This window comes from Microplitis mediator, chromosome 10, assembly GCF_029852145.1.
Source record: "Microplitis mediator isolate UGA2020A chromosome 10, iyMicMedi2.1, whole genome shotgun sequence".
Taxonomy (NCBI): domain Eukaryota; kingdom Metazoa; phylum Arthropoda; class Insecta; order Hymenoptera; family Braconidae; genus Microplitis; species Microplitis mediator.
In genome coordinates, this window is record NC_079978.1 from 5,444,855 (window position 1) to 5,458,961 (window position 14,107).

A 14,107-nucleotide genomic window follows, 5' to 3' on the forward strand; every position below is an offset into this window, starting at 1 on the left:
TCTTTTAAATTCTATGTACAAAAAATGATTTTTAATTCTTTTTATATTAATTAGAATTTTATTCAAATTTCTTCCGGGTGAAATTAATAAAATAAAAAAATAATATATATATATATATATACATATTTATATTTAGTCGTGTTACAAAAATAATGTTTTAATAACGGTACAACAAAATGAAATAATTATTATATTTTTAATTAGTTTTTTCGTTTATTGCCGATTGTCTCATAAATTTTTAAGACGTCAGTGAGTTGAAATCGAAAATAGCCCGGCAAAATAGTCTGCGTTGTTTAAAAAAAAAATAAATAAATATAAATAAAACAAAGTATAAAAACTAAATAATAAAAAAGGGATGAACGGCTGGGAGAAAAAAATAAACGACGCTCGTAAGTTTTATCTTCTCTGCTCCAAAGTCGTCGCAGGTAGTAATTACCGGTGGCCGCTACCTGCCGGAGTGAAATAGACCTGCCGAACGCCATTTAATTTTATACCATGTGGCACATATATGTCCATATATATATATATATATATATATATTCTTTGTCTAAATTGTGTGAGTGTAACCACTAATATATAATCTAATCCTAGGCTTGTGCTAGTCGCACGTGTAGACGAGACTGCTATACTCAATAACCTCCTAAACGGGTTAGTCCAATCTCATATATGTCTACACACACGTATATATCTGTATATATATTTTTCTCAGTCTTTCATCTCGTCGATTCCATATATACACTGGCTTCTTTACTATATATACTCTGTCTTGACTGTTGGCAAAACCTATACTTAATATTTACTATATGGGCATCGATTGGATGTGAACTCACCGCCTTCGAGCGATTGCTAAATTACTTAAGGGGTTAGGGGTACTCAGGGGTATGAAAAAATGATGATTTTCAATAATTTTTTTTTTGTAGTTAATTACTTTATTTGACAAAAATAAAAACATAGCTTTATTAGAACACGTTTCGATTTGACTTCACGAAAATTTCAAAAAAAAAAATTAATAATTCAAAAAGTTATCGCTGTTTTTGTAGAGCCCGTTCCTCCCGAAGTCCTTTGCGGTGATCATCATAAGTCCTTGGAGATTCATCTAAAATCAATCGGACAAGAAAAATTAGTTTTATTAATAGATAATCTTGTGCCTGATCGAAGCTTTTTTTTTTTTTTCGAAATTAACAAAATGGCGGCCTCAGGAAATTTTTTTCAAATTTTCGAGAAAAAAACCGACAGTTTATTGTTAAAAAAAAATCGAAATTTTGAAAAAAAAAAAAAATCCTTCGATCAGGCACGAGTTTTTAATGTATTTCAAAAGTACAATAAATTTTATTGAAATCTACCGAGCAGTTTTTAAGTTACAGTGATCACCAGTTCAGAAAACATAGTTTTGAGAAAAACGCATTTAAAGTTTTGCTATGGATTTATGTCGAATTATAAGAATTATTTAATAACTTACACTGAGTCATCTATTCCTGGACCATATAATAGCTCTTCAGCCGACATAGCAGCTTCCAAAATATCGATTTGCTGGTGCCTACGTTGCAATCGACCTTCTCGGGTGTTATCATTAGCGCGCTTATCTGCTACTTTGATACGTGCAGCATCCATTCTTTCTGCATACCGATGAGAATTAGGCCCACAATTAAGTCCTAGTGTATTCATCAAGACTAATAATGAATTTATACCCTCATTAAATATACACATAGCAACGTATGCAGCTATTTGTACGATGGTAAAACTAGTATTTACCGTTTTTGGGCATATTTTCCATACTAGTTGGTTAAAGCTTTCATTATTATTCTGATTGAATCCACCTACACATCTTGAAAGTAAATTTTCATTACTAAGATCTTCGTATATAGGCTTGATAGCTTTTAAAACATCAGAAGGTAAAGGAGAATAATCGTGAGAAAAGGTATCAAGCTCTCCTCTTGCTTCAGCGCGCTGGTAAGAGCACCAAGATTCTTCGCCTTTTGGACACATATCATGATTCGGTTTTTCATCACTCGAGCCGTAGTGATAAAAGGTTGCCATTATAGCAGATTTCATATTTTCAATAGAATCACAATGCCGGCGTATTGCTAAACCATAGTACACAGTTAGTTTGTCTATTAATTTTCCTGTGAGCTTACCTCGACCACCAAGACCTTTTTGTTTACTCTTCAGCGTACGTAATCGACTCCCCATCCGCTTTTGGACATGCCCTATACATTCCTTTTTATTTACAGTTGTATTTTCGTAAGGATCTGATTTTATAATTCCTGAATAGGTCTTGGAGTCACCATCACCAATATAGTTGGCATACTTAACTCCATATTTAGTTTCAGAATACGAAAACATTTCGACCATCGCATCCACCTCCATTTTCCCAGAAGACCCTTGATGATTAGCAGAACACACATCTTCATGCGATTGATACCATTCCTCGAACTCAACAGTATTTGTTTTTTTTTTCCAATACTCACATAGCTTACAATATGCACTTTTAATGTTTATGTCAAGAATCTTTCCAGTAAAATAGCCAATTATAGAAGAAACTCCAAATGACGATGTATATCCCCGTTTTTGCCAGGTTCCATCTCCCGATACAGTTAGATGATTTATATCTTCATTTTCAGTTGTTGGCATTGCTTGCTTTTCTTCATTCACAGCTTTCGTCATGAAGGTTTCTGCGACGGCTTTACTACAATTCAAAATCTGTTTCAGTAAAATTGTATGCGTAGATTTATCTAAAAAAGACGGCATGTCCATCAGGCCGCAAAACTTGCACAATCCTTCGTATCCTATTCCTAGTATTCTCATTACAAAAATGAAACGTCTGTTTATTTCATAAGAATGCCCAACGAAAGAACAGGAAGGAATATATTCATTTCCACAGTTATTACATGCAACTACAATTTTGAATCCCAGCCCACGTGTACTTGCTGTTTGAAACACTACATTTCCATCACATTTTTTACATTTTATAAGAGCAGAAATTGCAGTGAATACCTGAATAAAATTTATTATTCGAAATTCAGTACTGCTGTCTTCAGGTACATCATCTTCAGTGTTTTGTTTTAATTTTTTAGAAGATGTACTCTGAATACTTTCATCACGTTCGGCTGTTTTCGGATTAAAAACATTCTTTCTTTTGACTGAACGCGACTTATTAATTTTTTCAGAACTCCGAAGTTCTCTTGAAACCTTTCTAGAATCACGTCCCATGGTTAATAATTTAATTCACTTGAGAAATAATTTATCACAAAACTATCGACTGATCAGTGCAACGACTACAGGTATACTGGCAACCAAAAATTATTTTTCAGTTCTTGTACTACCTACAAATTGTGAATATATGTAGAAGGATATATATATATATATATATATATATATATATATATATATATATATATATATATATATATATATATATAATTATAAATACATTAAAATGGGGAGATATTCATGACAATGAAACCCGAAAGGTCGGTTGCTTGCAGCTGTTTCTAGCTACCTGCTCTCGAATGCCACGTAGCACCCGAGCGTCCTTTGGTCATTGTTAAATAACTCGAAAAGAATTTGTCGGATTCACTTCAAATTTTCACACAATATTTTTAAAATATTATACTTTAAGAAAATGCAAAAAAAAAAAAATCGATTTTTTGAAAATTCTGACTACCCCTAACCCCTTAAATAATTAAAAATTCCGGCTTAACGAGAATGCGTGGGAAGTAATAATCAAGATAAGGATTTACTTCTGTGATTTGTTACGTGATGGTAATAATGATGGACGTGTCACAGCCATTCATTTTTGCATACATGAATGACAGCTTCGGTTTTTTTTATCTCAACATTTTTTTGTTCCTCTAAAGATAAAAAAGAGGCTGAAAAATTGTTGCCTAATGAAATAGTTATATGAAGGTGATTCTCGGGTACGCCCCCTTGTTTCAGAAGGGTGTGATTGTGGTTTTTATAAAAAAAACTCTGTCTTTTACGGTACTCGACAAATGACAGTTCTGTGGTCGATTTTTTCTGGTTCATCAATCTCGTCATAAACTTTTGGTTGACAGTAAAAAAAATTCGATTATTTATTTTAAAAAAATCCAAAATTATACAGTACGTAAATTAAACATAATAATTATAAATAAAATATCGCGTTTTAATGTGAAATTAAAAAATTTCTCATGGTATTAAAAACAAAAATTATACATTTTATTATAAAAATGTCTTAATATAAAATTAACTTGTTAATTTAAATATGCAGATAAGCAAAAAATTCATTATTAAAATTATCACGTATTCACTAAAAGTTAACACCTAATTTATATTAAAATAAAAAAAAGTTAAATTTAAATTATACCGTAACGCGGTAAAAAAAATAATAATATTAATAATGATAAATAAAAATAATCAAAGAGGATTCTTGTCTCATGTCTCGTGGCAAAAAAGAAAGGTATATAATTTTTCAATATAATATACATACTTGCAAGGGAAATTGAGTTTGCTGGGTAATGAGCCTGCCCCTTTTTCACCCGGTTTAATGAACTTATCCTGGCGCCGTTATCAGGGCCATTACGAACGAGTTACGCTATAGCTTTATATTCGCGTATAATAATAATCAGAGTATATGTTCAATAATAATAATAATAATAATAATAATAATAATGATAATAATGTAGGCATATGATTATATTGAAGATCGCACGTCAGGTTATTGCGTAAATGGTGCACATGCAGACGGTTGGATGACGATGACGGTGATGTTGATGGTGATGACGATACTCTTCCATTCTTTTGCTTATGCCCATGGGCAGTACACTATATTACGGTAATAAATATATATGTATATATATAACAAGGCGCAAAGTGTCGTATAAATAAATTAAAAGGCGGGTAACGAGGTAGAGTAGTAGGGACGATCTTATAAACCGAGTGGATCCCAGCACAGAACACAGCACACGGCACGCGGATAATGAGACGCTTGTTTGATCGCGATTGTGTAGTTAAGTGTGTATGTATACATTACGCCCCTATATATCTTATGATCATCACCCGAGGGTGATGTTGATGTGAGTCAGGCAACTACTGGTACTCTGTTGGGTATGGGGAAATATTAAGATCAATCTCAGTAGCGATGACAAGCTTTTTTTACTCTCATCATCCTTTTATTCATAACTAACTTATGTGTATTCATATAATAATTTTGTTACCGCAATCAACTTTCTGTGTATCATCAAAATATTTTAAACCAAAAAATTAATTAACCAGTCTTGCATTTTTTTTTTTTATTTCAATTGAGACTTTATGATTACAAACATGATATGAGATGATGTTTATTTATTTATTTTTTTTTATTATGGCTACGGTACTTTTATGACTGCAAACGTTTAACCCTTTATTTTTAATATGCAAAATTTTTAGTTGTTGAACATAAAACGTTAATTATTTAACTTAAATTTTATTTTATATTTCTGGTTTTTAATTACTATTTTATACGCAAATAATTTATTTTAATAAAAATAAATTTATGCTAATATTGTAGTAAAAAATTAAATAGAATTTTTTTAGTGTTAAATATTTGTAAAGAAAAAATTTTAATTAAAAGTATTGTTCATGTTCAGTATAATTGGTTAAATTAATTTTAAAAAAGGTGTTAATGAGTAAATTTATTCAAATATTTCGACAGAATTTCGTCTCGGGTCTAAAAAATAGTCGTAGAAAAATTTTAATTAGCTTCCGCTCTTGTATTTCTTAAATAATAAATTAAACGTCTAAGATATCATTGGAAAGGATTTGACGTAAATTCCTCGGATTGTCAAAGTAAATTGAACATGACAAGTAATAAATAACCCTTACATACGTAAGTAGATCGAGGTTTAAAAAAAAAATTAGAGAGCTACATTATGACTAATGTCCTCGATCAAATAATGTTTTGTTTCGGCGGAAGGTTAAAAGTTACCTGGCAAAACTCAGTGACATACTTTTTTTTAATCTTTATTTACAACAATGCAATACCAAGCAAATCAGCCACGACCGCGTTTCGCAGCACCTGCTTCAAATGCGGTTACCACAATAAAATCATTGTCATATTTTTGTATCGTGAAAGTTTTATTAAAATTGCTACTCGTAACCACTAATATCTATCATACTAATATATTAATTCCATACTATAAACTCTTAAGTACTTGTACATAATAATTTTCCATTTAAAATGATAAATTATCTGGAGGAAAATAGTCCCATTGAGATAATAAAAGACGAGTTTAGTAACGAAATTAAATTACTTAGGCTACAGATTGTACTTTAAGTATTTTTTATTAACGAAAGAATGTCTCCGGATGTTTTTTCTCCTCAAATTGCTCTGAAGTCGTTAAAAATATTTAAGTTTGGACGGCGCAGACTGTGCAAAAAAATAATTTACAGCCACTTTCTCAACTTTTTCCCTCACCTCCATTGATACTTACTGTGAAAAATTATTTATCACTCACAAAAAAAGGATTTTGATTTACGGTGATAATATGAGTTTACAAGGGTACATAATTTTGAACCTTGGACTTTTAATTAAAATATGAAATTACCAGTTAGTAAATAAATTTAAAAAAATTTTTATTAACTTAAAATCTATTCTGGGAACTTTTAAAATATATGAAAGAAGATGAGAGTAAAGAATGAGAAGAAGGAGTCTATTGTATTGTGTTACGTTAAGTCTGGTGTTAAAAAAATTCAGTCTCACTTTTAGGTCGCACCTGTTTATTTTCTCAGATAAATATTATATAAATATATGACAAGTATCTATTTATCTGTTGACCATTCTCAGAGAAGATAGAAAAAAGTGAACCCGACACTAAATAATTAGCCATATAAGAACATATATTAAGAACAAAAAAGGAATTAAAAGTTAAAAGATTAAAGATTGAAGTATAGTGAAGCTAAACAACGAAACTAAAGTCAAGTCGTGAGCAGCAAAAAGGGCCCAGTAATTTTTACAGTGAGTTCGCGTGACTGGTGTCTAAACGTTATACGTTCCCGCCCATGAGACTGCGCTGCTGCTGATGATGCTGATGGTGCTTCTGCTGCTGCTGTTGCTGTTCCTTCCACAGCATTATATCTCGTCTTCCGTATTTCTGAGGATTCTTGTCCGTCTAATTCCCCGCACGCTAGACCCACCAACGGGACCACAACCTTTGCGAAAACAACTTTTAACTTTTTAAACTTTATTTCTTTTAATTTTCTTGTTCTTTACGCCGAAACAACTTTTAAAAACTCCATCTGATCCTCTGGGCGTTACGAGGTTTAGAAGGAGTTGAAAAATTAAGGAATTTGCCAGCTTTTAAGGTGCATTTATTTATAAGTTAACCGTTTAATGATCCTAAAAGTCGCTCCTTTCACCAAAAAAAAACTGATTCTTCTAAAGTTCGCTGGAAAAAATTTTTTATCCTCATCTTGAAATGAAATAAAAATTTTTTTTTTTAATTAAAAACTCCCGAAATACGTTAAAGTCTTAATCATCAGCATTATAATGTAAATCACTTACAAGTGATGAAAGGAAATGAAAGAATAAAAAAAGCCCCAATGCGCGTTGTCAAGAAGAACTCAAGTGTCTAATATACAATTTGTAATTTTATTATTTTTTATATTCACTGAAGCACACGAGGCGCGACACATAACATAGCATAACGTAGCATAATATGCATGTATGTTCGTTAGAGAGTGAAAGAGAATTAAATATAAGTGTGTACGGTGGGAAATATCGTCTTTATTATTATGAACATGTGTGACGTGTCCGACAGAGTTGTTGTCGTCGTCGCGTGGATTATTATATTGCCTGAGTAGAGTATTACATAGAGAGTGTGTCTGTACCATATACACCATACAGACTTAAACTGTAGTGTGTGTGGTATTGAATCAGAGAGCGTGCTCGTACCGAAGGTGTGACTCACAAGGGCTGAAGTAATTCTCGTGGGAGAAGGCGCTCATTGACAGATATTGCTCTTGTGTTCACAAGCCTCTACTACCACCGTCACATATATAACCTCTATAGGCTCAATTATAAAAAATATAAAATAATAAAAGGATATATGAAAAAATAAAATACAGCCATTATGAGAGAATGAAAATCTGATTGATTCCAAGAAGTTTGCAACACATTTGCTAAGGCGTGTATGGCTTTATTTCGCGTTGATAGTTTTTTGCAACACGTCTAAAGTATTTCGTACATCTCTAACCCTGTCAGCGGGAATCCAACTTTATGGTTCCTTTTCCCGTGACTTAACTCCTCTCTTACTTTAATACTTAAACTCTCTTTCATATATTTACTACTCACTCACTCACTCTTTCTCTGTTAAAAAAAAAGCCCCCGTCTCTCGTGACCAATCACCGAATTAAAGAGCTCAGCATCACAGTCAAAAGCGAATAAAATGAACAGCCAAAGAGGGAGGGGGAGGGAGAGAGAAAGAGAGAATGCGGTGCGATTCATCGCGAGGGCACGTCCGCCTCGGGTAATTAAGCCGCCACGGTAAAGGATGAATTATTACTCGCCTGCCGATAAAATTGCTAAAAAGAAAAGAAATAACGTATAGAGATAAAGATTGAAAGCTTTAAGAAGCTACGGGGGTATTATATATAGGTATGGATGTACGTTAATACAAGCCGGGATGCTGATGAGAAGAGAGACGGTGAGACGATGAGAAGAGCAATACAAAGTGTAGAGGCCGCGATCAGAATGAGAGGTGGAAGATGCAAAAAAGATGAGAAGCGCAAGGGCATTTGAATAAGGAGTTTAAAACCTTAACCGATACGAGCAACACAAGAGAAACAAGGAGATCGATCTGAATTGCTTGAGCACGTCGTAACGGATTCACGATAATTATTGTCCGGCATCCTGCAATTTAAACTTGAATACTTAAAGCTCTCGTTCATCGTCATCCGTCGTTCCTCGTCGTTTAAAACGTGATGGCTCCCTGTGCTGAGACTGCTCTGTCGCTCTTCAAGTAGACGACAACTGGAGGACAACGATCTACCGCCACCGCGGAAGTTCCATATATATATATATATACATATATATTTATATACTACCATGAGCCATGACTTTTCTTTCTTACGTCTTTCAGTTAACTTTACTAGTGATTCTAGTCCATGTATCCTTATAATTCTCTGCTCCGTACCCAACAACTGTATGTATGTACTACTAAAACAACTTGAGAAATTCCGTTTATGTATACATATCTTTTGAGAGCAACGACTAATAGCGACTGCTGCTTTGGCTAGAAGAAGAACAAGGAGAAGAAGAAGAAGAAGAAGAAGATGAGTGCACGGAAAATCGCGATGCCCACGCTACTACTTCTATTCAATTACCGACCACCGGGCTCTTCGATCCACCGTTAAATCCCTCTTAATTAAAGTCCAGTGAGACCGGTACATAAATGTACTATGTGCTAGATGCTAACATCATCAGACTTTACTCGTAGAATTACTTTGTAGTTGTTGGTTGGTTGTTGCTTGCATGTGTAGGCGGTTCAATGAAAATTACTCAAGCTGTATTTTACATTATTGTGAATTCCCAATAAATATACCCACTTTTTTTCCATCGATTCTTATGTACAGTTCGAAGATTAATGTCTTTTATTGTTTTATACAATCAAAAATATCTTAACAACACTTTGTCACTTTCGATACTCTCGTCCATTGTTCTCAGCCAATGTGACTCTGTAACCGTGGGTTCAGTATCTAGCTGACGCTGTTTTGTCGGATAAAATATTGAAATTATCGTCTGATTGTTATGTACAATTCTTCTTAACATTTTATTTCACTTAATTTAAATTCAATTGATTAATTGATTGGCTTTTTTCATCGGGTTATGTTGTGTAATAGGTGTTTAAAAAAAAGCCAAGTAAAATTCATTTGATTTCTTTGTTACCGGGTGAAGAGTCGCAACAGTGGATGCTTCCCTTATATTTTACCCACTGTTCTTGAAGCATCAAACCGTTTAGCTGAAGAGTAATTCAGCGAATGGTTTAATAACATGCCAGTAAAAATGTTTGCGAGTGCAACAGTGGCAAACGTTTTGTAGGATATACATATATATGTAAATGAAGATGATGTAGATGAGAGTGGTAGTTATTTTAAAATCTTAAGTCGTTTGAACGTCGATCATAACTCGCTCGAAACTATTTTATTATTTCTGCATGAGCAGATATGAGCCTACGTTTATATAGCTATAAAAATTGCAAGCCAGAAAATATATATATAAATATATATGTATATGAGTGTAGAGAAAAATGAGTAATTTTTATTCATCACTTAAAATTTAAATAATTTTGTTGAATAGTGTGTGCTACTTTATTATTATAATTATAATAATATATATATGTATATATATTTAAAGGCCTAGTCTGATTGTGGTGTGAAAATATATTGTATGTTAGTTATTTATTGCAGAGTATTAAATATATTTAATATGTTAATAATAAAAAAACAGAAATGATGGTGGGTTATTTTCACCATGACACAGAGAGTATGGAGGAGTCTGATGTTGCTCGACAGCTCGTTAATTTTATGGGTTTTAACCGATGTATTCCGCGTGGCTGTCCGTCACGTGAGAGAAAGTTTCCACCGGAATATAATAATGAGGAAGAAGAACCGTCTATAGCTTTTTGCTTTTACAGGCTTTATGCCCGTAGAAAAAGATTCGATCCGAGTTATAGTTGTGTAGTAGCCGTGGTTGTTTTATCTGTATTTGTAGTAGTACTTAACCGTGAAGAGAGGGATTTCGTTACTGATCTTGCATGAAGATAATATTCGCTCAATCGAATTGCCGATAGCTTGTCTTAGAAAGTTATACTCATCTCTTTAAAAATTGCTTTTACACTCAATGCCTATTTACAGAATATTTCATTTAATTCACCGGGATTTCGTCGATAAAAATTTTAACTCTCATTATTTATAAACAGTTCCCATTCTCATCCCAGATCAGGAAGAAATAACGAATAAATTATTGCATAAAATATTGAATTGTATTCAATACAATAAATCCGTTAAAAAAATATAAAATGAATGCTCTGAAAAATGTCATAGAAAACTATATACACATATACATACATAAAACTTATTATTACAATCCATATAATCCTAGTACAATTGGTTGTATGTGAGCGAGCCAACGGGTTATGAAATTGAATAGACTAGAGTCCCCCACAATGAAAAATAATGACAATAAAAAATGTTTTATAAAAGCAGCTAAAATACAATAAGGAGTAAAAAAAAATATATGATAAAGTATACCTGTATGAGGTGGGCAAAAAACAGGACGTAAGCAGCGGCAGCCCTCATGGCTTCCCTCGTGAATCTCGCGACTACCGCATCACCACACTTGCCTCACCTCTGTATTATCACAGGCCCTTTTATTCAGCCACTTTGTCACACACAACGTGCAACAGCGATTCGTACAATAGCCACTCCAATATATTTATTCCTTGTTTTAGAATCCACGTTTTTTTTTAATAAATATATAGAGATGTATCCTCGTCATACACAATTCTTTATCCACATCCGCTTAGATCCTCACTATATAGATCCTGAATAAACACACACTTTATTCACAATAATAACAAATATTATTATTATTATTATTATTTTTTTTATTACTAAATAATCATCTCAATACACTCGGCTTCATTTATTAAAAACCACTAGTTCTCACACTATTTATAAAACAACACAAATAAATAAATATAAAAGGAACACAGTACTTGGTCTTTATCGTGACTTTCGTACAATTAATAATTATTTAAGATTAAAAAAACAAAACGGTGTCAAGTTGTCTCGGACAGGTGAATTACCACACAAGCACAGACTTTGTTATAATATATATATGTGTGTTCCGTTATGTATACAATATGTACTCCAAAATACAAAACTTTATCCACAGTAATTGCTTAACAATTTATACACAAAGAGAATAAACACACACAAGAAAATGACAAATACTTGAACCTTTAATCGTAATTGCGATGCAGTTTCTTATTTTCGCACGTCAGCCAGCCAGACTTTGTATCTTTCGCCGACAATTTTGCGTCTCTACTTCTTGAGATGGAACGCGTTTAATTATCTCCCGAGTATAGCGAGTCCAAGTGTTACTTTACTTTTCTCAACTTTTTGTTGCTTACTCTTGTAATTTACAACCAACTGTTGGCTGGCGCTCTTACACACAGGACACTTTTGCGGGTAAAAAAAAGCTCAAGTGAACCGCGTAATTGATGGACATTTAAGGATCATGCTCTTTTATGCACGTTAGTTTTTTAAAACTCCGAAATTACACGTGCGTGCACCACGTGCTTTTATTTATCTATTTATTCAGTTGATAAATAAATAAAATATTTATTTAAATTTAAATAGTTTATTATTCCCAGAACTGACTGATGTAATCACGAGGTGCGGCCAAGTTGCCGGTTGTAAGACGATGCATCCGACGCGACGTGAGCATGTGCATGGAAAATCTCGTCGCCAATTCTCTCCCACGACCTGCTGGCTTTATTACTGCCTCGCTTACACTTTTTCTCTCGTGTCGTCGCGCATTGCCGGTTAAACAGCGGCACCAGCCTCCAGGCTCCACTCGAGAGAGAGTGATTCGGATTAACCTACAAATAGTCCTTTCCGCAATTTAAGTCTGATAAAATAAATATTTATGTTAAGCCATAAAAAATAATAAATTGACACTTTAGATTTTTATTATAAAAGAGTTTAATTTTTTAAAAAATTATAAGACAAGACGACGCATGAATGCACTAAACTGATAGACATAAAGGTTGTCGACCGTTTATTGAAGATCTCTTGCGTAGCACACACCTGGATCTTCTTCTTGTTCCTCTTCTTCTTATTCCTCGTACTCTTTCCACCCATCCACGGCGTCCTTGCCGCGGGGACTGTGGCAAAGAATCGACTTATGATTTCCAATTATTTTTTCACACATAAATAAATTTATTACTCCAAATTCATTTCATTCATCATCAGCACACTTTTTTAAATTATTTTTACCAACAATAAAATCACTGGTCAAATTTTTCACCATAAACAAAACAAAACAACACACAGTTCATAAATTAAAAAAAAAAAGTTTTATTTATAAAATATATCTAAGACACAATAAATTATTTACACGGTGGTAAGTAAAGTATTGATGAAGGTATTCCATTTGAAAATATATACGCGCGCGAATAGAGTTTTTGGAGTTTACAAAAGCTCAGGCACTTGCGCAGAGTACACGTGAGTCGGTTGCTTCGGGGATACTGAGCCAGAGCCGCGGGCCGGCCTCCAGGCCTCCCCCCTTATTCTCGTGCCCCCTACTCTCGTGCCCTCGTCCTCTTCACGTTATGTGGATACGAGAGAAAGAGAAAGAGAGACAGACAGGTAGGGAGAGAAAGAGTGAGAGAAAGAGAAGACCGCGACTATTTATTGTGGATAATGTTGCCGAAGAGAGGGAGCAACAGAGACAGGGACAAGTGGAAGGTATGGAGCTGAAAGAGAGGAAGGAAGAGAGAAAGAGAGTTGAGAGTAGACCCCGTGGCCCTCGGGGCTGCCCTCGCGATCCCCTTCGCTCCTCCTTGCCTACCTCTACCTCCAGGGGATCAAGTGATGCCCTATCCTTTTGCTTATGTTACTTATACACATAGGTAGCAACCACCATCAGCCTCATCGTCCTACACCCGTGCCGGTTCTACGTGTATTAATACCCATATAGTTGTGTGAATAGATTGTCTATATATATATATATATATTATATATGTAGTTTGAATGTGATGTGAGTGAGTGAGGAGGCTTTGAGTCTTGAGACTTTACTCAACTTTGCGATCTCCGGATCCAAAGGCCCCTCTCGTTACACCTATGGGGACTATCCTACGCCTTTCTATATACTTGAACACGATGTATGTACACTTGCACCAACCTGGATGCTGGTATCTCACAAAAGATTTAACGCGCTGAATTTTATTTTATATTGACCATGTAAATATTCCGCATTGCTGTTTAAATATCATTTTTTAAATTTATTCAATTTTTAGTGGATATTATAATTCAAATAGCTATGAGTAAAGGGAAAATTTTCTTTGTCTACCACACATTACGTTAT

General features: G+C 33.8%; 2 protein-coding genes across 3 annotated transcripts in view; both read right to left on the bottom strand.

Annotated features, from left to right (window-relative positions):
- Positions 1 to 13,252, bottom strand: part of LOC130675554 (protein jagged-1b-like) — a 38,738-nt gene extending 25,486 nt beyond the window's left edge. The window contains exon 1 of the mRNA XM_057481311.1: positions 11,266 to 13,252. Coding sequence (XP_057337294.1) covers positions 11,266 to 11,313 — 48 coding nt within the window. The 5' untranslated portion in view covers positions 11,314 to 13,252. The remainder of the gene's footprint in view (positions 1 to 11,265) is intronic.
- On the bottom strand, positions 919 to 3,343 carry LOC130675555 (uncharacterized). 2 transcript variants are annotated; one of them, XM_057481312.1, is made up of 3 exons: positions 1,753 to 3,343; positions 1,460 to 1,652; positions 919 to 1,096 (listed from the first exon to the last, which is right to left on the bottom strand). In XM_057481312.1, exons 1-2 carry the CDS (start codon positions 3,208 to 3,210, stop codon positions 1,587 to 1,589), a joined length of 1,524 nt encoding a protein of 507 aa, XP_057337295.1. In that variant the 5' UTR covers positions 3,211 to 3,343; the 3' UTR covers positions 919 to 1,096; positions 1,460 to 1,586. The 2 variants fall into 2 exon arrangements, with proteins under 2 accessions (XP_057337295.1, XP_057337296.1); XM_057481313.1 differs by having other exon boundaries at positions 1,460 to 1,670.
- Positions 13,253 to 14,107: the final 855 nt, after the last annotated feature.